This window comes from Zootoca vivipara, chromosome 2 (assembly GCF_965207765.1).
Source record: "Zootoca vivipara chromosome 2, rZooViv2.hap1.1, whole genome shotgun sequence".
Lineage (NCBI taxonomy): Eukaryota > Metazoa > Chordata > Lepidosauria > Squamata > Lacertidae > Zootoca > Zootoca vivipara.
The window spans coordinates 21,648,647-21,674,961 of NC_142584.1; the positions used below are offsets into that span (position 1 = coordinate 21,648,647).

Here is a 26,315-nt window from a genome sequence, read left to right on the forward strand (position 1 = left end):
CTTTAGTTGAGATTCCTGCATTGCAGGGGGTTGGACTAGATGACCCTAGGGTACCTTCCAACTCTATAAGATTCTATGGTGATGATTATGGAATAGGATGTACCGATTTCCATCGGGGAAACATTGGAGAGAGTATGCACCTCTACCTCTTCTTCCTCTGTTTCATCTATTACACTCCCTTCCTCCTTCCCTCCCTCCGACTTCGCGCATAGGAGAGAGGGGGGAGTTGGGGGGAGGGAGGAGGGCACGACTCCCTCTCTACGAGCGCCCTGACGTCAACGGACGTTTTAAGTAGAGGGAAGGCTCCGTATTGGCGCGCGCCTGCTCTTCTCCCCCCCTCCCTTCTTGTCTTTTCCCTCACCCGCGCGCGCGCGTTCTCTCCCTCGGAGGCGAGGGCGTTGACGGAAAGCAAGCGCGTCGTCCCCTTTAAGGTTGCCCGGGTGACGGCTCGGCGAGTGAGAGCGAGGCTCATTGACGTCACGCCGGGCGGCGATTGGCGGAGGGAGTTGGGTTTCCGGTGGGAGCGATCGCTGAGGCGAAAGAGGAGGAGGAGGAGGAGAAGGGAGGTGGAGGAGGCCGTCGCCACTTGGGACAGCGGGAGGAGGGGGGGCCGCCCGCGAGGAAAGGCCGAGGCAGGGAGGAGGAGGACCCTGTGGTAAGTCGGGGCCGGTGGGCCTCAAGCGCTCGCCGGCGGGTGGGGCGAGAGCGGGAGTTGCGGCGGAGTGACGCGGGGGCGGCGCGCTTACCTGAGGCGCGCTGCGGGAGGCGGCGGCAGCAGAAGCAGAGGCCTCTTCCTTCTCCTCAGGTGAGGCGGAGGATGGGAGAGGAGGAGGATAAACCTCCGCCGAGTTGTGAGGGCGGCCCTGCTGAGAAAAGCCCTAGCCCGGCGGGGGAGACGGGTTGCCGAAGGGGGCCTTGGATGGGGCCCACGGGCAAAGCTTGGAGGGAGAGCACATGCGTGGCTATATTTTATTTTTTTCAGTGTTGGGGAGGAAGGGGGCGCTTACGCTGCAAGGTTTATTTCCCGGGGGGGGGGGGGTTGGAGAAGAGGGTCCAGGGGACCAGACGCAAGTAGAGGGGCTAAGATTAGGAGGAAAGTGCACCGTAGAAGATGACGCCATGTAGACACAGAGAAGGAGCGTAGAATAAAGCCGCCTTAGTTTTTCCATTATTATTATTTAAGGAGAAGCCCATGAGGAAAGTGGTTTTTTGTGGGGTTACTTCTGTTAGACGATTCAAGAGAGAGGCCTATAGGTTTTTGGAGGGAGGATCCTTTTACAAAGAAACCAGATTTGTGATCTTGGATAACTTTCAGACTTGGGGGGGGGGAGGTTAGGATTAAAGGGGGAATAATAGGTCTGGGGTGTGTGGTTGGGGGGGGGGTACCCGATCTTCATCTGTGTTAGAGAAGTGGAAATATTACTGCTGAAACGTGCCTAAGCCAGAGTTTAGCTGGGTCTGCTTAACTTACAAGTAGTTTCTTAGGGCCCTCCAGAATGTTGCACATTATGTATGGAGGGGAGGGAGGAAAGGGACCCTGTCATTCTCTTGGCTTTGTAGTCATTATAGTGTAGTGAATAACCTTTTGCAGGATAGGGAGAGAGTCATTTCCCCCATAGTCAAGGAGCAAAACAAGCAAGTGCTGCCTTTGCAGTAGCCCATAATTGCTGTGTACAGTACTTGAATTTCTGGGTATTTCTATCCTGGGGAAATGAGCTCCCAATGAACTGTGCTCCCTTCTCACAGGAAGGAAGCATCTTAGGGCTTTCCTGTTGCTTTTATTTATGGAAGCCACAGGGAGATAACTTGAAAGATGATCAGGGTAAGTTATTCAAGGCTGCTATAAATTACAAATGCCCTTTTGTGATAGAGAGGCTCTTCTTTGTGATTAGAAAATGTGTGCTATCAATTGCACCTGAGATTTCAATAAAATGTGAGGACCCCTACCCCCACTTAAGAATTTTGACAAGCTGTTTTGATGTCCTGGGTTACCACCACCAGGTTGCTGTTTTTCATTATTCACTGTTTAAAGATGACTGTTAAATAGTTATATGAGGAATTCCAAACACTTTGTGAGTTTTCTCTGCCAGAAAAGGAGCCCCTTAAAATTACTGCAGGGATCTTAAAATTCCAAGAATTTTACCTGGAAGCTACCTGAAGCTACTACATCTCTACTTTGCAAATACCTGTAGAAAATAAAAGTCCTTTATCAGCTGTTAATTGCCAGTTGGTGAGAGTATTTTGGCATTGTTTCTATTAAAATGAATGCTCTTCAAAGCCGTGTATGATGAATACTTCAATTTTTCTAAGTAACATGCTTCAAACAATTAAGAATATTTATTTGAAATAGAAGCTTCTTGTCTGTTACTTCTTCTGCAGTTGTGTTTGAGCACTGGTGTCTGATGCTGTCTATCAGCAGTGTGAATGCTTTTTCCATGGACTTATTTGCAGGCTGTCACAGAGCCATGGCATTAACTCTTGGACAGTTAATTAAGGCATTTATTACTGACCTTCATTATGCAAGTTGTCAAAACAAAAGAAGTAACTGTAGAACTTCAAGGCAGCTTAATGTAAATGCCAGATATGTATGTGTATGCTTTTTGAAATGGAACAGGTGTATTGTAATCTTTAGATTCTTTACAAGCATTGCAGATGACAAGGATGCCATGTGTTTGTAGTGTGGGCACTTCACAGCATTATATTTTGTTGTCATGCCTCTGTTTCCTGTTGGGAAGCATTATATATGTTTATCTCAAGTATATTGCCATCTGTGTCATGTATCTAAATATCTCACCTAGAAAAGTATGTATTAATAGAACAGTAACGCATGGGAGTTATTCACTTTCTTCTTCCTTCCTTTTTGAAAGGCTATACTGGGATCAGCACTCCTTCCTGTAAATTCTGTGCATACCTGTAGTGGTTGCAGCTAGCTGCATCTCAAGTAAGTGTTGGGCAGTTGGGAAATAATGTATTTTATTTCCATAAAACTTTATTTTTACATGCTATTACGGACACAGTTATGGATATGTTTGTTTGCCAGTTGTGGAAATCTTGCATCCAGTAAGATTTTGCCTGGGAGCTGGCATTAATTGCACTATTTTATTTTTACTTTATTGGGAGCAACTTAGCTGGACATAACTACTGAGGTTACTGACCTCACTGAACTACTGACCTCTGCTTATTTCTGTTGTTAACATTCTGTTTATCCAGAATGCAGACAAATACACTGAGCACTATTTCAGTTTAGAAGCATATAATGTTGTGATTTCTGCTAATTAGCTATCTCTGCAATTAAGAGTTGGCAGCTGTGATCGTTGAATATCATTAATGTAATAGGGACGCGGGTAGCGCTGTGGGTTAAACCACAGAGCCAAGGGCTTGCTGATCAGAAGGTCGGTGGTTCGAATCTCCACGACTGGGTAAGCTCCCGTTGCTCGGTCCCTGCTCCTGCCAACCTAGCAGTTCAAAAGCACATCAAAGTGCAAGTAGATAAATAGGTACCGCTCCGGTGGTAAGGTAAACGACGTTTCCATGCACTGCTCTGGTTCACCAGAAGCGGCTAGCCACATGACCCGGAAGCTGTATGCCAGCTCCCTCGGCCAATAAAGCGAGATGAGCGCCGCAACCCCAGAGTCGTCTGCGACTGGACCTAATGGTCAGGGGTCCCTTTACCTTTACCTAATATGGTGATAGCAGGGCATCTATCTCTTGGGGTTTTAAAAATACGTTTTAATTTCAGATAGCAGCAATGGCCACTGGCAGCGCTAACAGCGAAGAGGAGCGCAGCCTCCGTGAATGTGAACACTATGTCCAAAAACACAATATCCAACAACTCCTGAAGGATTGCATCGTCCAGCTATGTACAGTGCGACCTGAGAGACCCATGGCATTCCTTCGGGAATATTTTGAAAGACTGGAGAAGGTAAAAATAAGCTTCAGGAATGAGAGTACATCAACAGTTTAAATGTTCCTAGGGGAAAGTGCAGCAGTGTTTTTGACTTTATTGCCATGTGATTGCTAGAAAAGCATCTGTGCAATGTTTTCATAAAATTAATTGAAAAATAAATAGGGGTACCAGGTCAGATGGTATTGCTTTGTGAGATACTGGACTCATGTATGCTACTGTTATGCAAATTGGGCATCAAAAATTCTCTGGTCTAAGTGGAAGCAGCAGCAAATCCAGAAGCTAGACAGAGACACTTGGTAATTCTGCTTTTGGGAAGAAAAAAGAAAGGTTTTTAGAGTAGAACATATTTTGCAAGAATTAAACTCTTGGGCATTCTTATGAAACTTTACCATTTAAATATGGTGGACTTCTTAGCTGGATTCAACCCATAGCATCCCATATAAATTATTGCACAAGCAGAAGAACTTCCATTCACATAGTGAATGGGTCTTCTCCATCTCCTCTCCCTGCACTGACCCCAGATTTACTCAGGAGGGTTAAGAGATGGCAGGGAAAGGTGGCTTTGTTGTGTCAGCAGAACTCACTCTGCTTTTGCGGTGACTGGCAGAGCAATGCAACCTGCCTTTACACTAGACCATGGCTGGGAGTGGAGGTTGATGGAGCAATTATGTCCCTCCACTTTGCTTGCTCGGCTGCTGCCAGTGGAGTAACATAGATGTCACTTGTTGGTGGGTAGATGGCCCACTGGTAGGCTCCCCAGTGGTGGAGCCCAGCAGAAGGAGGTGAAACTATGTGTTCTGAGGGAAGTGATGGGCCTGGTACCTGAATCAGATTCCTAATTACTACCAGCTGCCATCAGGCCTGATCTGAATCTGAATGAGGCGCCAGCCTGGAGCTGACACAGGGCCTAGGACTCCCCTGATTTGAGCTGCCATGGCAGAAGGTTTGGATTGTGCCCTTAGTTGGATCATCCCAGATCTGATTTTGCTTTCAGTACACTTTGTATAAAACTCTTACTAATCTAATCACAAACGAGTCCTTAGCTTGAGTAGCCCACTAATTGTGTTGCACTTTTTACGAGCTATGTGACTACCCAGTAAATTTAGATGGCTGTGCAGCAAAGCTACCCAACAATTTCCCCCTCTTGTTCTTTGACTGCTGTGTCAGTAACAGCTTCTCCCATCACTGTGTCAACATTCTGTGGAAAGAGAGAAGGTCAGCAGCATTCATCCCATAGCAGCTGACGACTTAAAGGCAAATAATAAGACCAATATTTAGTGATTCCTGCAGTCACTGCTAATTGTTACAAATTAATTCATACATTTCCCCTAAGGCACAATGTTGGGATAATAACATACTTTGTTTTGTATAGAAGGGTCATTTTGTTCAACTCCCCAGTTTTATTATGCACTAGTACTTGTAATTCATAAGAATGCACAGAGTTTCAAGTGAATAGTCCAGCTTGCATTTTGGCTTGATCTAAATGCCAAGTTATGCAGATCCCTACAACTAGGCAAGTTTATATGTTATTGGCTTGGGTCCAAAAGTGTTTTTCACCAGCAGAAAGGAAGCTTCCATGTATTCTGACAATTCCACTATTCTGGTGCAATTCCCCAAGCCCAGTCCCACACCATTTAGAGGGTCCCTTGACACTTTGGGATAGTTTTTGGGGGGAGGGAAGGTGTAGGGAACTGGAGTGGGAAGAGGAGCAAAGAAAGCTCACTTCTCTGGATCTAAGCCACTGCACTTTTAGATGGAATTCTACAGTTTTAGTCTAGTTTTGCTTTAGTTGACCAGTGCAGGTCTATTGAATAATAGAGGCAGAAAGGTTAGGGTCATGCATGGTAACTTTTAAGACTATTTTGGTCATCTTTTATTGCATGTGTATATTAAATATGGTTTCCTTTGAATAATGAGTGGTAGCTTTTATTGATTTAATTGAAAGTCAGTCCCCAAAGCTTAAGAGCTTTATTTAAGATAATTTATATTGCACACTTTCACTGTAACTTCAGTGCTCTGTGGAGCTTACAGTAAACTGTATGAAGGGATAAAAATACAGAACAATATTCTGCTGTGAATCTGGAAAAAATATAATTGGATTGTATGCAGTGTAGTGCTAAGGTGAATGTTCTGTTATTGCAAGGGTTTCTCCTTGCTCACTGGAACGCACGCCCATGCCCCCTAAATCTGTTCTGGCAGTTCCCCCAACCATCTAGGACAGATCTGGGATAGCAGAGGGCATGGGCAGGAAGTAAAGGGGTAGGATCCATACTGCCTTTTGTTTGAAAAATATTTCACATTTTTCTCCTGGATATAGTTTTATTAACTGTTTTGTGTCTGCATTCTGGGATATGAAAAAAGACTCCACTGTTTACACACCAGGTTTTTGACAAAATGTGTTTTATAGAGCCAGCTCAGCCCAGCGGTTCCATCGACCAAGGCGTAGCTTAGATCCTGTAATCACCCACAGTGGTTTGAAACCCGTGGGCACTGCCTGGCTTTAAAAAAAAGTGTTTTTTATTTTGTTTTGTTACCAAAGTATGTGTTGTAGAAATGCGGGCAAAAAGTGTGTATAGTTTAAAATATTAAAATATAATTTAAATATGTTCATGCCTTTTATTAATGAATAAAATACAAGGGCATTATGAGTAAAGGAACTCAGTTTTTTAAATTTGGTTTATGGAAGAGGGCTTGGGAGTTCATTGGAGCAGGCAAAATTGGCAAGTACATTGCTATGTTTATGCCTTCTTGGAAGTTTAGAAATGTGCCATTAAAAACCATTTTTCCAGCATGGAGTGTCCTATGTGGCACTGAGCAAGGGGTTCTTTTGGTTAAGCAACATTAAGCTGATAAATACAGGAATTAAAAAGTAGTTTTTAGAGGAGTTCATATTAATCTTATCCAAGAGGAAGTGTGTGGGTAATTACTGGTAGGCTATCAGATGAATAATAAGTTGGACTTTGTGTTAATGTTCAGTGTGTCGTCGTCCCCTTTCACGTCACTTTAATTGAAAATTGTTAATAATTGGATTAAGTGTGCTCATTTATCGACAGATCTCAGCCATGTCTGAGACAGACATGCTGTATTAGGATTGTTAAACAAGAATCTCTCAATTATGATACTAGTTTAATTCAGAGTCAGATTGTGTGTAACATTGTTTCAGGAATACTTGGAGACCTGTTGGTTTCTGTTAGTATCCTTTGGAAATTCAAGAAAATAGAATCAGTTGGTTATAAATCCATTATGCATTTGGAATTATTCATTTAGATAATGAAGCTTTCTGTGGATTTCTGTTACGATAAAGGAACTGTATGATCTTCGAAGAGCAGCTGTAATGTCATTACCCTGTATGTAAATTGTATCTGAGCTGTATTACAAAGATGAACTATTAAATTCAAAAGTTCACATGGATATGTGTGTGTGTGTGTGTGTGTGTGTGTGTGAGAGAGAGAGAGAGAGAGAGAGAGAGAGAGAGAGAGAGAGAGAGAGAGAGAGAGAGAAAGTAGAGGTATAGGATTTTTTTTAGTTTCATTGAAGACTCAAATTTTATAAACATCTTCATGATAACAGAGCACAGATCCACAGAGCAATATGCCAGAGCAATATCTGAATCACTAAAAATATATTGCATATGTTGCATGCCTGGTGCATTTCTTTGAATGCAATAATTTAACATTCAAAATATCCAGCAAATGGACTAAATTTCATGTATTGGACTCAACACCAGTATGATACATGACAGCTAAAGCATCAAAAGCATTTAGAAACTTCATCCAGATTTTTATACTAGGTATAAGTAGCTGTTAAAAGTGTGCCAATTTAAAAAATATATTCTGTTAAATACAAATGTTTGAAATATGTTAAATTCCTCTTCCCCAACACAAGACTACTCAGATGGGATTAAAATTTGTGAAATGTTAAAATCATGAATCCTATATTTTCTCACTCCTTACTTATAACTCTTTAGGACAGGGATGGAGAATCCCTGGTCTGCGGGGCAGATGCCCACATGCAGATTTCATCTAGCTCCCTGGGTCCCCTCCCATCCATCAGCTGTTCAGTGAGGGGCAGCTAAGGGAGAAAGGGGTTCTGTTGTGCAAAGTTTAATTGCAGCTCCTTTATCTACAACACCACAGCAGGGGTGAAAATCTCTCAGCAAAGAGGGAGACGTGTTCCTTGCAAAATCCATGCATTTTTGCAATTGTATACATGAAATTCCCATTGTATTTTGAAGTTTAAAACTATGCAAAGCTTTAAGGCAGGACTAGCCATTCAGTTCTGCATTGACATTATTTGCATTCTTCTGAGATTACTGAGTTCTCTTTGCTTTCTGCACAATCAGGACAGATAAAAAGGGTGTTTGAGACCTTTAGCTTGAGTGGAGTTGCTAAGAATTAAATATATTGATCTGTTGCTGTGGAAAACAGCTTTATGTGGTGGTTACTCATGTGTTACCTTTCACAAGCTTATGGAGGGCACAAACTTTTTAGTATGGAAGTCATGTGAGATTGCACAGTGCAACTTGATGGCCAGTGTTTAAATGAGAATAACTGCAAAGGAGGAAACAAGTTCTCCCAGGAGCATATGCATGGGTGTGAACTTTCTACCCTTGTGGATTATTAACATAGAACTTTTATTTCACTGCAGGAAGAAACAAAACAGCTCATGTGCCAGCAGAAAGCCAGCTCCCGTGCAGACTCGCGTGAAGATGAGATTTCTCCCCCTCCCCCCATGAATCCGGTGGTAAAGGGCCGCAGAAGGCGAGGTGCCATCAGTGCAGAGGTTTACACAGAAGAGGATGCTGCCTCTTATGTCAGAAAGGTGCTGCATCCAGTTCTTTCTTCCTGCAAGGCATATTTTATGTCTTCTATGCACAATTTCCTTCTTTGCCTACCCCAAATAAGGTTGTATCAGGCCTTTCCCTAGATAAGTTGTGCTAATGCCCTCCTAACTTGCTAATGAGTTGCCTTTATATTTCTCTCACATAAACCTGGATTTCTGCTTGGTTGGGTTGGCATATGTTGAGGAGTTGACATATGGAGGAAATAATTATTAGAAAAATCTTGGCTGGAGGAGACAAACCATTTCTCCCTGACTCTGCAATGTCTGCTCAATTAATATTGACTATAATTTTTCCAGAGGAGTAACCAGGTCTCCTAGGACATCCTTGTGACTTCTGTGTAGTTTCCAGGAAACTTGATACTGTACAGCGGTGCCTCGACTTACGAATTTAATCCGTTCCAAAGGCACCTTCGTAGGTCGAAAAATTCATAAGTCGAAAAACGCCATTGGAAACGCGATTTCCCATAGGAATGCATTGGAAATGGAAAAATTCGTAAGTCGAAGTGACCTTATCTAAAAATTTGAAAGTTGAAAAATCCCTATCTAAAACCTCTGCGGTTTTCTTTCGGATGTCGAGACATTCATAAGCGTGCGGCCATTACCCCCATTCGTAAGTCGAAAAATTCAGTGGTTGAGTCGTTCGTAAGTTGAGGTACCACTGTACTAGGGAGTTGACCCTTGGGGGACCTGTAAGTATAATTACAGCTCCTCAGAAGTGTGATGTTAGTAAGAGGGACGTATCCTAGGGTGGTAGGTATTCAAGATTCCCAATCATTGTATAAGACAGGGGTCAGCAAACTTTTTCAGCAGGGGGCCAGTCCACTGTCCCTCAGACCTTGTGGGGGGCTGGACTATATTTTTTTTGGGGAAAGAATGAATTCCTATGCCCCACAAATAACCCAGAGATGCATTTTAAATAAAAGGACACATTCTACTCATGTAAAAACACCAGGCAGGCCCTACAAATACCCCAAAGATGCATTTTAAATAAAAGAACACATTCTACTCATGTAAAAACATGCTGATTCCCAGGCCATCTGCGGGCCGGATTTAGAAGGCGATTGGGCCGCATCCGGCCCCCGGGCCTTAGTTTGGGAACCCCTGGTATAAGAGCACCATTAGGTTATGTGACTCCTAACACCTGCATCAGCTTCAAGTAAGATTATTTTGAGTTCTGAATGACCATTTGAGGTACTGGTGTGTCCAGTTTGGTCTATAGACTTATCAGAGGGAGTGGACAAATAATTTTCTACATATCAAGGCTCCTGATAGTTGTGTTTTATCTGAAAAGATACTTAAATCGGCCATTGAATCAGCACTTACCCAGGAAAGTTACATCTCAATCTGGACACTTTCCCTTTTCTGGGCATCTAGAATGTAGGCATAATTGCATGAACATGCTTCTTAAAGAAGTCTTTGAGAAGCTTTCCTTACCTCTTGAATGACTTCTTCACATAGGATAAAACTCCTGCACAGAGCTCCCTTCCAAGAAAGGAACTCCTCTCAAATATTGTTGGTAATGGGTTTGCTTAAAGAACATTTGCCTCTTAGGTCTTTAACCGGTATTGTTTGGGTGTTTCCATTCCATAGGTTATTCCAAAAGATTACAAGACTATGGCTGCTTTGGCAAAAGCCATAGAGAAGAATGTGCTTTTTGCTCATCTTGATGACAATGAAAGAAGGTAGGAAATCTGTGAACCCGGATAGTTAAATAAACAGAATTGAGCAACATGTAGAAAGAATAAATAGGTTTGCTGGGACCCAAGTTTTGGAACCATGCATAATGTTAACTATAAATACAATACCTCAAGGACCACCTCTCCATGGGACGTCCGTTTCAGTGTTGGCTCCTTGCTTCTGCAATGCTCTCCCCAGGGAGGATTGCCTGGCATCATCACTATATATCTTTAGACACTAGGCAAAGCTATTCGTTTTGTTTCCAGTCAGACCTTTGGCTTTTAAATGCCTATGTCCTTTTTGCACAAGAGGGTTGTTTTAATCTTGTGTTTTTTTTTAAAGGATTGTCTTTTGGATTTTTTTTAAATACTGGTTTTTAGTGTGTTTGTGTGTGTGTTTGCTTAAAATATTGTAAATTGCTTTGAACTGTGGCAAAAAGACAGCCAACAAATAAAAATAATGCAGTATAAGTTGCCTAGCCAGTTCCCTAGCCAGGCCAGTTAAGTTGTACTGAATGGTTTTTGGGCTCCCACTTCAGACATTGTTGTGGCTTAGATTGCAAAAATGCCATATAATGGGGTCTACATTCATACAATTATTTGGATTAGTTTGTGGCAAGGAGAAGAGGGGAATGTTCATGCTGATGTCAGCCTATTTATGTTGCCCCTGTGTCTGTTAGTATGGGAAGAGACAAGAATAACCTGAAGTTTAATTCACTAAACCTAATGTTTATGCTGTGAACTGCCCTGAGATCTATGGGTATAGGGCAGTATACTAACTAACTAACTAAAGCTCGTGTGAGCACTGCTGTTTTGTCCTCTCCAGAACATGTTGAGCAACTCTAGTCTAGACTTGAGAGATGCAGCCTCCCTACCGTGTTTCTCATATTTTAAGGCATCCCCAAAAAATAAGCCATGACAGGATTTCTAAGGGTTGGTGAAAAATAAGACATACCCCGAAAATAAGCCATGTCGTGTAGCCCCGACCGAGCGAGAGGCGAAGGCGCGGGACACAGCAGGAGCTCCCTTCCTGCTTCCCCGAGCCATCGCGCATCGGGGGACAGAGCCGAAGATCGGCGGGCGCTCCTTGCTGGGCTTGACAAGCCCGGCAAACAGCGCCCGCCGATCTTCGGACCTGTGCTGTGTGACAGGCAGGGGTGGGGGGAAGCGGAGATCGTTCTCCGCTCTCCCCCCACCCCCGCCTGTCACCAAAGATCGGCGGGCGCTCCTTGCTGGGCTTGACAAGCCCGGCAAACAGCGCCCGCCGATCTTCGGACCTGTCCTGTGTGACAGGCGGAGGTGGGGGGGGGAAGCGGAGATCGTTCTCCGCTCTCCCCCCACCCCCGCCTGTCACCGAAGATCGGCGGGCGCTGTTTGCTGGGCTTGACAAGCCCGGCAAACAGCGCCCGCCGATCTTCGGCCCTGTGCTGTGTGACAGGCGGGGGTGGGGGAGAAGCGGAGATCGTTCTCCGCTCTCCCCCCATCCCCGCCTGTCACCGAAGATCGGCGGGCGCTCCTAGCTGGGCTTGACAAGCCCGGCAAACAGCGCCCGCCGACCTGTGCTGTGTGACAGGCGGGGGTGGGGGGGGAAGCAGAGATCGTTCTCCGCTCTCCCCCCACCCCCGCCTGTCACCGAAGATCGGCGGGCGCTGTTTGCTGGGCTTGACAAGCCCGGCAAACAGCGCCCGCCGATCTTCGGCCCTGTGCTGTGTGACAGGCGGGGGTGGGGGAGAAGCGGAGATCGTTCTCCGCTCTCCGCCCACCCCCGCCTGTCACCGAAGATCGGCGGGCGCTCCTAGCTGGGCTTGACAAGCCCGGCAAACAGCGCCCGCCGACCTGTGCTGTGTGACAGGCGGGGGTGGGGGGGGAAGCGGAGATCGTTCTCCGCTCTCCCCCCACCCCCGCCTGTCACCGAAGATCGGCGGGCGCTCCTTGCTGGGCTTGACAAGCCCGGCAAACAGCGCCCGCCGACCTGTGCTGTGTGACAGGCGGGGGTGGGGGAGAAGCGGAGATCGTTCTCCGCTCTCCCCCCATCCCCGCCTGTCACCGAAGATCGGCGGGCGCTCCTAGCTGGGCTTGACAAGCCCGGCAAACAGCGCCCGCCGACCTGTGCTGTGTGACAGGCGGGGGTGGGGGGAAGCGGAGATCGTTCTCCGCTCTCCGCCCACCCCCGCCTGTCACCGAAGATCGGCGGGCGCTGTTTGCTGGGCTTGACAAGCCCGGCAAACAGCGCCCGCCGATCTTCGGACCTGTCACCAAAGATCAACGGGCGCTGTTTGCTGGGCTTGACAAGCCCGGCAAACAGCGCCCGCCGATCTTCGGACCTGTCCTGTGTGACAGGCGGGGGTGGGGGGGAAGCGGAGATCGTGCTCCGCTCTCCCCCCCACCCCCGCCTGTCACCAAAGATCGGCGGGCGCTGTTTGCTGGGCTTGACAAGCCCGGCAAACAGCGCCCGCCGACCTGTGCTGTGTGACAGGCGGGGGTGGGGGAGAAGCGGAGATCGTTCTCCGCTCTCCCCCCACCCCCGCCTGTCACCAAAGATCGGCGGGCGCTGTTTGCTGGGCTTGACAAGCCCGGCAAACAGCGCCCGCCGACCTGTGCTGTGTGACAGGCGGGGGTGGGGGAGAAGCGGAGATCGTTCTCCGCTCTCCCCCCATCCCCGCCTGTCACCGAAGATCGGCGGGCGCTCCTAGCTGGGCTTGACAAGCCCGGCAAACAGCGCCCGCCGACCTGTGCTGTGTGACAGGCGGGGGTGGGGGGAAGCGGAGATCGTTCTCCGCTCTCCGCCCACCCCCGCCTGTCACCGAAGATCGGCGGGCGCTGTTTGCTGGGCTTGACAAGCCCGGCAAACAGCGCCCGCCGATCTTCGGACCTGTCCTGTGTGACAGGCGGGGGTGGGGGGGAAGCGGAGATCGTTCTCCGCTCTCCCCCCACCCCCGCCTGTCACCGAAGATCGGCGGGCGCTGTTTGCTGGGCTTGACAAGCCCGGCAAACAGCGCCCGCCGATCTTCGGACCTGTCCTGTGTGACAGGCGGGGGTGGGGGGGAAGCGGAGATCGTGCTCCGCTCTCCCCCCACCCCCGCCTGTCACCAAAGATCGGCGGGCGCTGTTTGCTGGGCTTGACAAGCCCGGCAAACAGCGCCCGCCGACCTGTGCTGTGTGACAGGCGGGGGTGGGGGAGAAGCGGAGATCGTTCTCCGCTCTCCCCCCATCCCCGCCTGTCACCGAAGATCGGCGGGCGCTCCTAGCTGGGCTTGACAAGCCCGGCAAACTGCGCCCGCCGACCTGTGCTGTGTGACAGGCGGGGGTGGGGGGGAAGCGGAGATCGTTCTCCGCTCTCCGCCCACCCCCGCCTGTCACTGAAGATCGGCAGGCGCTGTTTGCTGGGCTTGACAAGCCCGGCAAACAGCGCCCGCTTGCACTTTATTAAAAAATAAGACATCCCTCAAAAATAAGCCATGTCGTGTTTTTTGGAAAAAAAATTAATATAAGACATGACTTATAATATGAGAAACACGGTAATAACTTCATGCTAAGCTTGTCTGTATTAGCACACACATGCAATATGTTAGATCTTTTGTCGAGTAATTTTGAAATCTTTTTCAGTGATATTTTTGATGCCATGTTCCCTGTCACCTATATTGCTGGCGAGACTGTGATACAGCAAGGCAAGTGATTGATTGTGATGTTGGTGGAAAAATTACTTAGCGTTTGAAGCATTGAAGATGTGCAGTTGCTTTCTATTAATCTCATTCACAAGGTTGCTAAAAAGATCCCAAGTATAGAATTCCAGCTAGTTATGCAGAGGTGGGTGGGCAAACATTTTTTGGTCACTTACCTTTTAGAAGGGACCAAGGCTTAACGGTAGGGCATGTATTTTCAATTCTAGGTAGAGCTGGAAGTTTCCCCTGAAACGCTTGAGAGCTGGTGCCAGTCAGTGTCAACAGTACTGAACTAGATGCACCAATGGTCCAATTTGTTATCAGGCAGCTTCCTATGTTCTGGCCTCAATGGTAGCTGTTGGGGGGTTGCATTCCAGTGGTGGGCTGGGCCAGATGTGCGCACAGTCACACACTTCTTAACACAGGCATGCACCTATTCTTCACTTTCTCAACTCCCCATCTCATATGATCCATGTAGATCAGCTGAGAAGGGGGCATTTTCATTCCCACTGTAGCATGCACTGTGGGGAGGATTAAACATCTCTATGGGATGTTAGGAGAGGGGTAATACCTCTGCTGGGGGACATGTTATGCTCGTTCTGGGGTAGTTTGTCCACCTTTGGTCCCCACCCTGCACACAACTCTCACCTGTGGCTCCTAGAAGCTGTCAGCATGCAACAGCAGCCACACCCCAGGAAATGGCTTTTACTGGCCGACTAAACCAGGTGAGGGCAACCAGGTGAGGGCAACCAAACTGATCCTACACCTCTGCTGCCTTGAGGGATATCTTTGGGAGAAGAAAAGGCTAAGGAGTAAACCCTGCACAAATCCGGAATGCAATCCCTATGGCAGTTGGATGACGTCTTGTACACTCCCCTCTGGCACGCAGCCAAGCTGGACCACAACAGCAAGGCCATGAGAGGAGTGGGGGCGGGCGGGTCTTATTGTCTGGGTGTCCCAGGACCTCCATGCACACTGCCCAGGCTTGCACCCCAGGAAGGTCACTTCAGTGCTGCTAACAGAACAGTTTGACTTTGCCCCCAGACATGCATTCCATTGTCTCTCAAGACAGACGGATGCCAACAAAGCAAGAACAACCCTGCACACTGTAATGGGGATGAAAACCGCACCCTCCCAACAAATCAGTTGAGAACCCAGGGAGGGCCAGTTTTCGTCCCCATCATAGTGTTGGGTGGTGAGGTTAAAATCTCCCCACCTAGGTTAATAAGGGAGATACCTGTGAGGAGGGGGCATAGCCTGAGGAGGGTCAGAAGGCAATGAGGTTCCCCGTCACTGAGCTTAGACTAGTTTTCCCCACATTGTAACCATTTCAGTGTTCTATTTGAGTTTTGTGGACAGGTGAAAATCCTCTGCCAGCAATGGCTTTTGCAATAGGGCTTTGATCAAGAGCACTTTACCTAGACTAGTTACTAGTCTACCTGTCAACCTGTCCTACTGATAGCTGGGTAAATAGCATCCTTCATTTTAATTACATGTAGGGGTGAAGTGGGAATTATAAATATAATGAATATATTTGACTATAAAGCCTAAAGGAAAGCATGGCTGTTCCAAATGCAAAAAAGCATATGTGAGCTTATGTATGGATGTCATTTTGTGCTGGATGATTCTAGGATGGAAGAGGTTGATAACCCCTCTTCTAAACCTATAATTGTTTCTCAAACTTGTATTTCAATTTTTTGCTGTAGGTGATGAAGGGGATAACTTTTATGTTGTTGATCAAGGAGAAATGGATGTAAGTCTTTTCTAAACCATATTACTGCAGTGCTCCAGAATATTTAAAGCACATACAATGCTTCACATGGGCAATAATGGGAACGTGGTCTTTTGCATTTCAGACAGATAAATATCAGGGACCTCCATCTTTCCCTCACCACAGTTTCCCTTTCTCTAGCCTTGTCTGAAGCTTATTTCTTACTGCCGTTTGTGTGGTCAGCTATAGGTGGCCACGGCAACTCCAGTGTGATAACAGAACAGCAGGCAGACCTGCAAGGAAGCAGCATGGGTGGCAGCAGCGGAGGCTAGCTATTTAAAGGAGGCAGAGAGGTGCTTTCTGAAGCTCCTCCCCAATTAAATGCCACCAGAGGGGCATTTAAAGGAGCAGGTGGAGGCATTTCAGAGAGCAGCTTGGTTAGGTGTAACAGGAGGAGGGGTTGGTGAACAGGGGTGGCAGGTAGTCCATCATATGTCATATATTTCTGTTCTGCCTTTCAAGACTAGTCTTCCCAAGATGGCTTATATTAAAAACATATGCATAATTTTGTTAAAACAAACAGAAAAAAAACCATACAGTATAAATCATAACGCAACAGCCATTTTAAAACAAGTCAATTACAATAACATTCAATAAAACCACTTCCGCGCCTGCGTTGGAGGTGGAGTTGTGGGCGTAGTCTGGTCCGAAGCCTAGGGAGGTTAGGGCCGTAAGGCAAGCTCCTAACGGTGATCACAGGAGGAGTTCCGGTTGATGTACATCACTGGGCTCCTTACTGGTGGTTAACTCTTCCCGGACGTCCAACACACAGGTTGGAGTCGGATATAGACGGTTAGGGTCCAGTGCCTAAGCCAATACCACTCAACATCCATAACCAATAAAGTTGTAGCCTTTTCACCCATTTAAATCTATCTGATGTGTCGTGTCTTTATTCTCATGTGGAGGGAGGGACATTGCCACACAACAAAAATGTACCAGTAATCAGGCTAAACTGAGACTCTGAAATGTAATGTCTCAGAATTACTAAACTAAAAAGCCTTTGTTTTTAGGTTGCATTTTTATTTACAGTCTTTAACCTGCTTTTCTAATTCTCAAAGTGGTGGAGAAGCAATTAAAAACATTGTAAGCCTATACATATTTATTCAGAGTTTAGCCAAGCTTACTCCCAGGTAAATGGGTATAAAATTTATGCCTTACGATATCAAATCAAGCTGTAAGTAGCTGGCACATTAGGTAGTACAGCCTGTTAAATAAATCACTTACTCTCTTAAAAAAAATTAATTTACTTTTCAACAATGTAAAAACAATACAAGAAATTTTCCCCACCCCTGGAACAGAAAATTAATGTATAAAATTTTGCCATAAGTCCATGTGCAAGGTTGGTGGATGCCAATCATCAGGATATTTATTTGAGTAGTTTGCAAATGGGTAGTAAACTTAAATAAAATAGTCTGCATCAGATATATTGTTCAAAACTTAAATCTTTCGGGTTAGTTTTTCAAATAGGGCAGTAGTCTATGCATTCTGTCTCCATCATATGCAAATGTTCAAGCCCTTTCCAATTCTGTACTATAAGTAAATAATCACAGCATTAACAGAAGAAACATCTAATATCCTTATATAATAAAGCTCGATGATCTACCATAGAAATGGTTAATAAACCCAAACTGGGATTAAATAGTACATTGTGATTTGTAATATTACTTATTTCAGCTAATACTCCTTCCCAGAATGAAATCACTTATTATTTGATTATTATGCAAGGGCCAAACAAATGGTGCCCAGTGATAAGCTTTTCTCAAAACAAAAACCGAAAACCTCTTTGGCACATGTGTTTTGTGGAATATTACTGTGAAAAGAAATTAGAATATTATCCAAATTGGAACATTTAACTAGTTTTGAAATGTTCCGTATCATATTTTTTGAACCATATTGTTTCAGGGGATACATTTGCAGCAAAATTCCTGTCCTCCTTCAACTTTGTGTGTTGCATCCTTAGGTATATGTTAACAATGAATGGGCCACCAGTGTTGGAGAAGGGGGCAGCTTTGGTGAACTTGCACTGATCTATGGAACACCCCGAGCAGCAACTGTCAAAGCAAAAACTAATGTGAAACTGTGGGGTATTGATAGAGACAGCTATAGAAGAATCCTTATGGTAAGAAATTTTTTATGTTTTTAAATAAATGAATTTGGAAGAGAGTGTGGCTTTTTTGGTGTTGAGGTATTGTGACTTGAGTTTGTATAAATCAACATGAGCATATAGGAAAGTTGTACGGCAGCGTTGGAGAACTCCTGAATATAGCTCAGTCAGTACAGCATGAGACTTTTTAGTAATCTCAGGGTCGTGGATTTGATCCCAACTCTACAGTTCTATTATTCTAGCTGCACCCACTCATCTGATCTTCTGCTGGGGGGGGGGGAAGAGGCTTTTCATGCAAAGTTAGCCCTAGCCCTAGCCCTAGCCCTAGCTTTAGCCCTAGCTTCATTTTCATGCAGAGAAGAGAATGTCTCAGCGGACTTGTGTTTGCAATTAAGCAAAAAAGTAGTTATACATTTTGCAATTACATGCATGCAATTTTCAGGATGCAATTGCATTTTGAAGTTTTAGACTTTCAATAGCAGTAAGTCTGGGCTTTCAGCTGAGATTATTTGCATTCTTTTTTAAACACACACTGCTGTTTTTCCAGACAAAGCCAGTCTTCTGGGATTACTAAGTGGTTTTTACACACTCAGGACAGAGAAAGGGTGTTGGAATTTAAAATTAGCACAAGAGAACTACAGTGGAACCTCGGTTTACAAATTTTCGGTTTACGAACGCCGCAGACCCATCTGGAACTGATTAATTCACTTTCCCTTACTTTCAATGGGAAAGTTCGCTTCAGTTTATGAACGCTTCAGTTTATGAACAGACTTCTGGAACCAATTGTGTTCATAAACCGAGGTACCACTGTATATTTATATCCAAGGCTTAGATTCCTGAAGGCTACTGCCACAGAGTGTGTATTGAGTAATTAATATGGGAAGGTGAGAAACACATCTTTTCTTCACACACTGATGGGACCTGTGGGTTTCTAGTGTACTATATCCCAGCCAAGCTTTTCTTTTCTTTACTAAATAACTTTTAATGGACAAAAGCTTTTGCCTATTAAGTTGAGCAAACTGACACTTCAGTAAGAGTGAATATTCCTGCTTACTCTGTTGTAAAGGCCGAAAGAGACCTGAGTGGGATTTATGGACTGTCTGGGATAGCAAAGAAGCTGCTACCATGAAAGGAATGTGAAATCCCATTGCTTGAGCCAAAGTTCATTCTCTTTGTGCAGGCATGGGCAGGAATGGGCAAACTCCAGATGTTTTGGGACTACAATTCCCATCATCCCTAGCTAACAGGACCAGTGGTCAGGGATGATGGGAATTGCAGTCCCAAAACATCTGGAGGGCCTAGTTTGCCTGTGCCTGTCTTTGTGCATTGACAGTATTGGATAAAGTCCACCATTTGACCATTTACAATGCAAGCCTATAGGTCCATTCTTTGAACTAAGTTCAGTGACTTCAGAAGAGGCTTACTTCAAGATGAGTGAGTGTATAATAAAGAAGGTGATGATGATAATACATAATTTAAACCCCACCCATATGACTGGGTTGCTCTAGCCACCCAGCCTTAGCATAAATTTTAAGGGGATATGCTGTTCATGATTAGCTAAAAAAATTATGGTGGAAAACTGGGCTTACAGGCAGCTTAGGGCTTATATTAGAATGGTGTACACAAGACTTGAACCATTTAAGTTTGCTGTCCTATATCCAGTCGTTTTCACCCAGTGTGCTGTGGCACCCTGGGGTGCCTTGAATGATAGGTAGGAATGCCACGGGCAATACTGGCCTCTGTCCCTCTTTCCTTCCCTCCCTCCCTCCCTCCCTCCTCTGATGCCTTCTTGTGTCTCTGCCTCCCAAAGGCTTGCATTGCTGTTAGTTGCAGCAGCCCTGGCTACAAGCTCCCCAGGTGAATGGTGCCTCTGGGGCCAGCCAGGGGGTGTTTCCCAGACCCCAGTGGGGCAGTGTGAGGAGGCACCTCTGTTTGGGGCAGGGGGTGGTCAGCTCAGAGACCAGGGGCAGCAGCTGCCCAGAGGACTCTCAAGGAAAGGAGAGAAGGCTGAGAGAACACACAGGGGTTGGTGTTCAAAAAAGGAGTGACATAACTGGGCTCCTGAGTACCGCAGAAAGAATGTAGTTGGTCATGGGAGCCGTGGACTCAAAAAGGTTGAAAACCTCTCCTATATGCACTTATCTGGTAGTAAGTTTAATTTAACTGAGGAGGACTTACTTATAAGTAGAAATGAATAGGAATGCATTGTAAACATTTCTATGACCTGTTCCATTTTTCCTGGTATTCTGAATTGTTAAACAGAAGAGTATTTTTCAGATCCATTTGTGTGTGTTTTTCTCCTCCAGGGTAGCACACTGAGAAAGAGAAAGATGTATGAAGAATTTCTTAGTAAAGTGTCAATATTGGGTGAGTGTGAAGAATTTCTTAGCATCGCTATTAGAATATTTGTGTCTTGCCTTACTGTGAACATCACAGAGGGAGCAGATATTGTTGAGGTGCTGTGCTAGAAGCTACAGCTGCTAAATCATGATATGTGAATGGATGATTAATTTGTTCATGGCAGTGGGAAGAAGTGTGGTAGAAGGGTTTGCTGTAGGAAAACTGGAGGAGCATATCCTTATGTGAGATGAACTGGGGATCTAATTCTAAATCATTGAGATACAGCAAAATAAACCAACTTGTTTTATTTTTATTTAGAATCCCTTGACAAATGGGAGCGTCTCACAGTAGCTGATGCATTAGAGCCAGTACAATTTGAGGATGGACAAAAGATTGTGGTGCAGGGAGAACCAGGAGACGAGTTCTTCATTATTTTGGAGGTGAGTATTTATAACAATGTTGTTTTGGAATTAGCTACTAGCAGCTGTATTTGTCTCATACATTTCAGTTACTTGGGTTATATCAACCTTCTCCAACTGGGCACTTTCCAGATGTTTTGAGCGACAGCTCTTACCCTCTCGGACCGTTGGCTAGGCTGGCTAGGGTTGTGGTTCAACATCTGGAGGACACCTGTTTGGGGAATGCTTCTGGATATGATGAAAGGTGGTTCTGTGTTTTTAAAAAGTCATTTGTAGACTGCTTGCATCAATACTGGTTCTCTGGACAAAAAACGTACAGTATTTGCAAATTATTTTCTGTGATAACAGGTTTGATCATAGATGACAATAAATCCCTTTAACAAATTCTGTGGTGGCAGAATTATACATGTAGGAACAGGGCCGTCTTAAGCATATCTGGCGCCCTGGCGCCGTGGTGTGAAGATCCCTCCGGCGCCCCCCCTGCCCAGTTTCCCAGCGCCAGCTGCGGGCACAGCAGCCCGCCGCCCCCCTGGCGGTTCTGCGCCACCCAGCCTTGCCATAGGGCCGGCCCTGTGTAGGAATGCTTAGTTCAATTGTGAAATGTGCTTCTGAATGGTATTTTATCATACTCCCCTTTTGAGGATATTAGGATTAAAAGGGATAGGTTAAGACAAGTAATTTAATGGGGATGTTTCTGCTTTCTTGAGTCATGAAGTTGCTGCTTTTTGCACAGGATTGCTAAAACAAATCTGGTCATTAACTCTTTAATTCATTTGAAGGGTACAGCTGCTGTGTTACAGCGCAGGTCAGAGCATGAAGAATTTGTTGAAGTGGGCAGGCTTGCACCATCTGATTATTTTGGTGAGTTTTCTTGCTGTTTAAGTTGACAATGTCGTTTAAATACTTAAGGCATAAGACCAGTGCAAATGACATAATGGTATATATTTTTAAAGCAGCCCCCTTCCTGGTCCCCTGAGACTTGGCTTTTCTCCCCTTTGCTCCTTTCCATCTCATGAAGCTCACAAAAACTCTTAGGCTCCTATAATACTACCCTTCCTGGAATGGAGAATAAGCCACAAGATCATATTGTACAGTAAGAAAACATTGAAATCAGATTTATATGATTTTAACCCAAATTTTCAAGTTGGATGCTGGCTTCTGCAGTTGCTTACAGTAGTTGTTTTTTGGACATAGACTGTACTTGCACGATCAAATTCTGGCTTAATAAGCCAGGATATACATGAACTTCATACACCCACAGTTGTATCCTTCGTTCCTCCCTTCATGAGACCAGAGAAACAAGTTGCAAATACCATAGGTTCCCATGTCATGCAAACTGGGAACAACTGTTAATTGCTTCCAGACCAATGGGTTAGGGATCAGAAGCTGTTTCAAAACCATGGTTGGCATCTGCATGTTTGGAGCTTGTTTGGAGATCATGAAATATAGCTCCTGGTTTGTATGTACCAGGAGCTGTGGTTTATAACAACTTCCTGGTTTGTTTTCTCATTTGCATGAAGAGAGGGTACACGTGGGTATATTAAGCTCATGCAAAACTTGTCTCATCCATCCAGGATATGATCATTTGAATTGGGCCATTTAGTAGTTTCGTATCTTTAACACACTTCTAAAACTTTGGATTCAACTTCTGCAATGGAAAACATGAGTTTGGGACAATGTTACTTCCTTCTTGAAGATCATGTGGTACATGAGGGATAACTCAGCACATAGAATTGTACTATTTGAAATATTAGAAGTATAAATACCTGAGTATTATTTAAACATTAATTGCAAGGATACCTAGTGTTAGAACTGGAATCCGATTTCACAGCCAATCCCTGCAGAAAACAGCTTTGCCAAACATAAAGGTAAAGGTAAAGGGGCCCCTGACCATCAGGTCCAGTCGTGTCAGACTCTGGGGTTGCGGCGCTCATCTCGTTCTATAGGCCGAGGGAGCCGGCATTTGTCCGCAGACACCTTCCGGGTCATGTGACCAGAATGACAAAGCTGCTTCTGGCAAACCAGAGCAGTGCACAGAAACGCTGTTTACCTTCCCACAGGAGCGGTACCTATTTATCTACTTGCACTTTGACGTGCTTTCAAACTGCTAGGTGGGCAGGAGCTGGGACCGAGCAACAGGAGCTCACCCCGTTGCAGGGATTCGAACCGCCGACCTTCTGATCAGCAAGCCCTAGACTCTCTGGTTTAACCCACAGCGCCACCTGGGTCCCTTTGCCAAACATAGGGCTGGCAAAATCCGCTTGCGCAGTAATTGCCAAGTGTCTTGACAACCAGCTGGCTACTGATTGCTTGGGAAGCACTGCTCAAATGACTTTGGCACTTCCCTTTCCTCTGCTCTTTCCAAGCACACTCCGTGTTTTAAAGCTCTGTGTCCAAGCACCCCCCTTTTTATTCCAGAGTTTCCCCACGAGAACCGCTTTTTAGCACTCAATCGAAGCAAACAACAGTCCACAGAAACCCTGAATTGATGTTTGCTCCAATTGAGCCCTGAAGATCAGGTTTTCACAGGGAAAGCCCCAGGGCAAAAAAACAAAAACAAAAACCAAAACCACACTCGGATACGGAGCTATAAAGGGCAGACCTGTGCCTGGAAAGAGCAGGACAAAAGGTAAGTGTGAATAAGCACGCTAAGCACACTTCTCCCACAGTCTTTCTGGCCCTTCACATCTCTGTCTATAATTCTTAACACTCTTACACTATGCAATGTTTGGGGATAATTTTAGAACAGTCCTCTATTTTGGGAAAGTCTGTTGATCTGTTTCAAATCACCTCCCCCTTACCCTGTTTTCTTTGAAATGAATATTTTGTTTTTTAGGTGAAATAGCTCTGTTGATGAACCGTCCTCGTGCTGCCACGGTTGTTGCTCGTGGCCCATTGAAATGTGTAAAGCTCGACCGGCCCCGATTTGAGCGTGTCTTGGGTCCATGCTCAGATATTCTCAAGCGGAACATCCAGCAGTACAACAGCTTTGTGTCTCTGTCTGTCTGAAGTCTCCCTTCTTCTTCAAATACATGCTTCACAAATGCAGACTGCTTCATTACTCTTGTGCAGAGCCACATGGCCACTGGCTATTGCAGCTTCCTGTCTGTCTGAGGGAGGAAAAAAAAGAAAGAAATCAATTGCTTTTCACGGCACCATTTTAAATTTTAGAGCATTTATTTTGGTGCTCCCAATACCATTTAAAATAAATAGAAAATTATATGGAGACTTTTTGCTGTTACTGCTTCTCTCTGTGCAATGTACAGTGTCCAACTCGGGCAGTGACTGCCATTCCTTTCGCTGGGAAAATTTCCTAGTACCAAGGTTATTGCCATAGAGTTAAGGATGTAACAGTGGAAAATTATTAAGAGGCACACATTTCTCAACTGGTGAGTTCCTACATTTATTTCAAGGCGTGGTCACTTTCTGCTGTAAGTACTTCTCTTAGCAGAGGAACTTGCCCTCTAAGCTCAACTTCTTGGCATAAATGTTCTGGATATGGTTATCTTTGGTTTGGTTTACTGAGATCAGCTCCTTAGTAAAACCACAGTTAGAGGTTTGATAGTTTGATGCATCAGTATCCATTTCAGTTGGTTCATGACGGGCTTGGTTGTCGTTTGTCAGGTTTTTGTGTACAAGCTTTTGTTCTGGCACCTGCTGCCAGTGTTGCTGATATTCTTGCCATAGCTACCCTTCCCATTTGCCTGTTCTCAGCTGTGAATATTCATATTTGCCCCTTCTATTTTTTCCTGTGCAATTTCTCAATACCCAGCCAATGGATTAGACACCTATATATTGCTGGTGGTGTTGGCAAAATAATTGCACTGCTCCTTAGCTAGTGCCAAATAGTATACCCCATGCAGTGTATGTAGACCAGGAAACTGAAGGGTGCATCCTGTGCTTTCAGTCTTCTGTCTGACCCTTTCAAGTTTTGCCTTCCCTTTTAACTTCAGCACCAGATATTGAATGGTTCTGTTGGCATTCAATGCAGGACCAGACTACACACTCCTTGTTAGACGACAAGAATCTGGCTCATGTGGAAGACTGGAAACAGAAAATCAGTGTCCTGTTAAACTCTTGTTACTGAATCTCTTTTGTCCAATCAGAAGTTTTAGCAACTTCTAACCTTTCTCAGATATTCAGTCTGAGCAGATGTTCAGTCTCGAGTCTTGTTCTCTTTGGTTTGTCCCAGATTCTCATACCGATCTGACAGAATAGCTTTTGGGAAAGTTGACCCTGTTGTCAAGTCTGAAATGTGTTTCAGTATTTACCAGGTTTGTGTTACAATATTTTGTGTGCACCCTGTGCTGCCTACTATATGGAATGTTGCAGGTGGATATTGTAGGCAATTTGGTTTCCTTATAACATGTAAATTATCTAAAACTAGTCTAGGGTTTTATTTGGGAGTGACAGCAAGTATTTTGCATTAGTTGTGCAACTATTTCTTACCAGTCCAGCTCCCTGCCATTCCCTCCTTACTTTCCCCCCAGAAACTGGACCTGGTATGTACCATTCTGACTTGTTGGCTGCTGGAAAGAATGCTTAATTAAATATGATTAGCAATGTCTGGGGAATAGGAGCCTATATATATATATATATATATATATATATATATATATATATATATATATATATATATATATATGGGAAGGGGTATTGACATGTCCTCATCTCTAGATGCATATAAAATGTAAAATCTACATTGTGAATTCTTTCTGTCCATGCTGAAGACACTGATGAGGATATGCCTTTGGGAATTTCCACGTGCTCTCTTTGGGAGTCCATTAATGCTATTTTCCTCCAAAACTTCATTCAGTTTGAATCTATCCAGGGATTTCCCCCCCCCCATACCTTTCTTACTTTTGAAGCTTGATTTGATCCTTGTTAAAAGCACCAAAAAGATTTTAAATCTTATGTAAGCTAGTTAGAGCGCCACAAAAATGCACATTTTTTTATATAAGGCTTTCTAATCAAGTTTCACTACTGCGTCTTTTTAGCTTGCTGTTAACTCCCTTTTGTAGTTTTACCAACAAGATTTTAAGATGAACCAGCTACGTCTGAGTTAAATATTAATCACAGTTAAAGCTTTACCTTTGTGTGCAATTTAAACATGTTTGAATCCACAGTTGGTATAGTTTGCCTTAGCTAACATTCAGGGCTTTAGAGGTAATCTTTTTTGCTAGGACACCTTAGCAAATTAAAAAAAAATCTACTGCCCTAGAGTGCTATAGTCAACCAGAGGACCATTTTTGTATCGTTACCTGACTATAAGTCTGACTTACTGTATGTGCTAATATATTCCTTTTGTTATAGATTGTCCTAATGGCAGGTAAAGCAATAAAATGATTTAAATTCTTAATTGCAATCAGCGTTTTTATTATACTGGTCTGCAGTTTCTAGGCTTCTACGGACTAGGCAGGGACGGGCTGCATAATAGCTCTTGGCCTTTCTTTGGCAGAAAGTGAGTTTATAGACTGCTTCCCACATGAGATGCCTTCCTTTCATGTGAATGACTTGTGGGTTAAATAGATGTGATATGGGATGCAGTCTTCTTAATGGGTGGCTGCAGGTGTGAGCTGTTTCCGAAGTGCCAG

General features: G+C 44.7%; 1 protein-coding gene across 3 annotated transcripts; it reads left to right on the forward strand.

The window, feature by feature from the left end:
* The first annotated feature begins 532 nt into the window (after window positions 1-532).
* Window positions 533-26,080, forward strand: PRKAR1A (protein kinase cAMP-dependent type I regulatory subunit alpha). Of its 3 annotated transcripts, none has more exons than XM_035104059.3 (12): window positions 533-805; window positions 2,868-2,941; window positions 3,740-3,922; window positions 8,555-8,728; window positions 10,340-10,431; window positions 14,032-14,093; window positions 15,794-15,840; window positions 17,819-17,977; window positions 20,269-20,329; window positions 20,621-20,742; window positions 21,501-21,582; window positions 23,558-26,080. In XM_035104059.3, the coding sequence occupies exons 3-12, from the start codon at window positions 3,749-3,751 to the stop codon at window positions 23,728-23,730; spliced, it is 1,146 nt and encodes a 381-aa protein (XP_034959950.1). In that variant the 5' UTR covers window positions 533-805; window positions 2,868-2,941; window positions 3,740-3,748; the 3' UTR covers window positions 23,731-26,080. The 3 variants fall into 3 exon arrangements, with proteins under 3 accessions (XP_034959950.1, XP_034959949.1, XP_088517539.1); XM_035104058.3 differs by having other exon boundaries at window positions 533-655; XM_088661413.1 differs by lacking the exon at window positions 533-805 and adding an exon at window positions 1,751-1,822.
* Window positions 26,081-26,315: the final 235 nt, after the last annotated feature.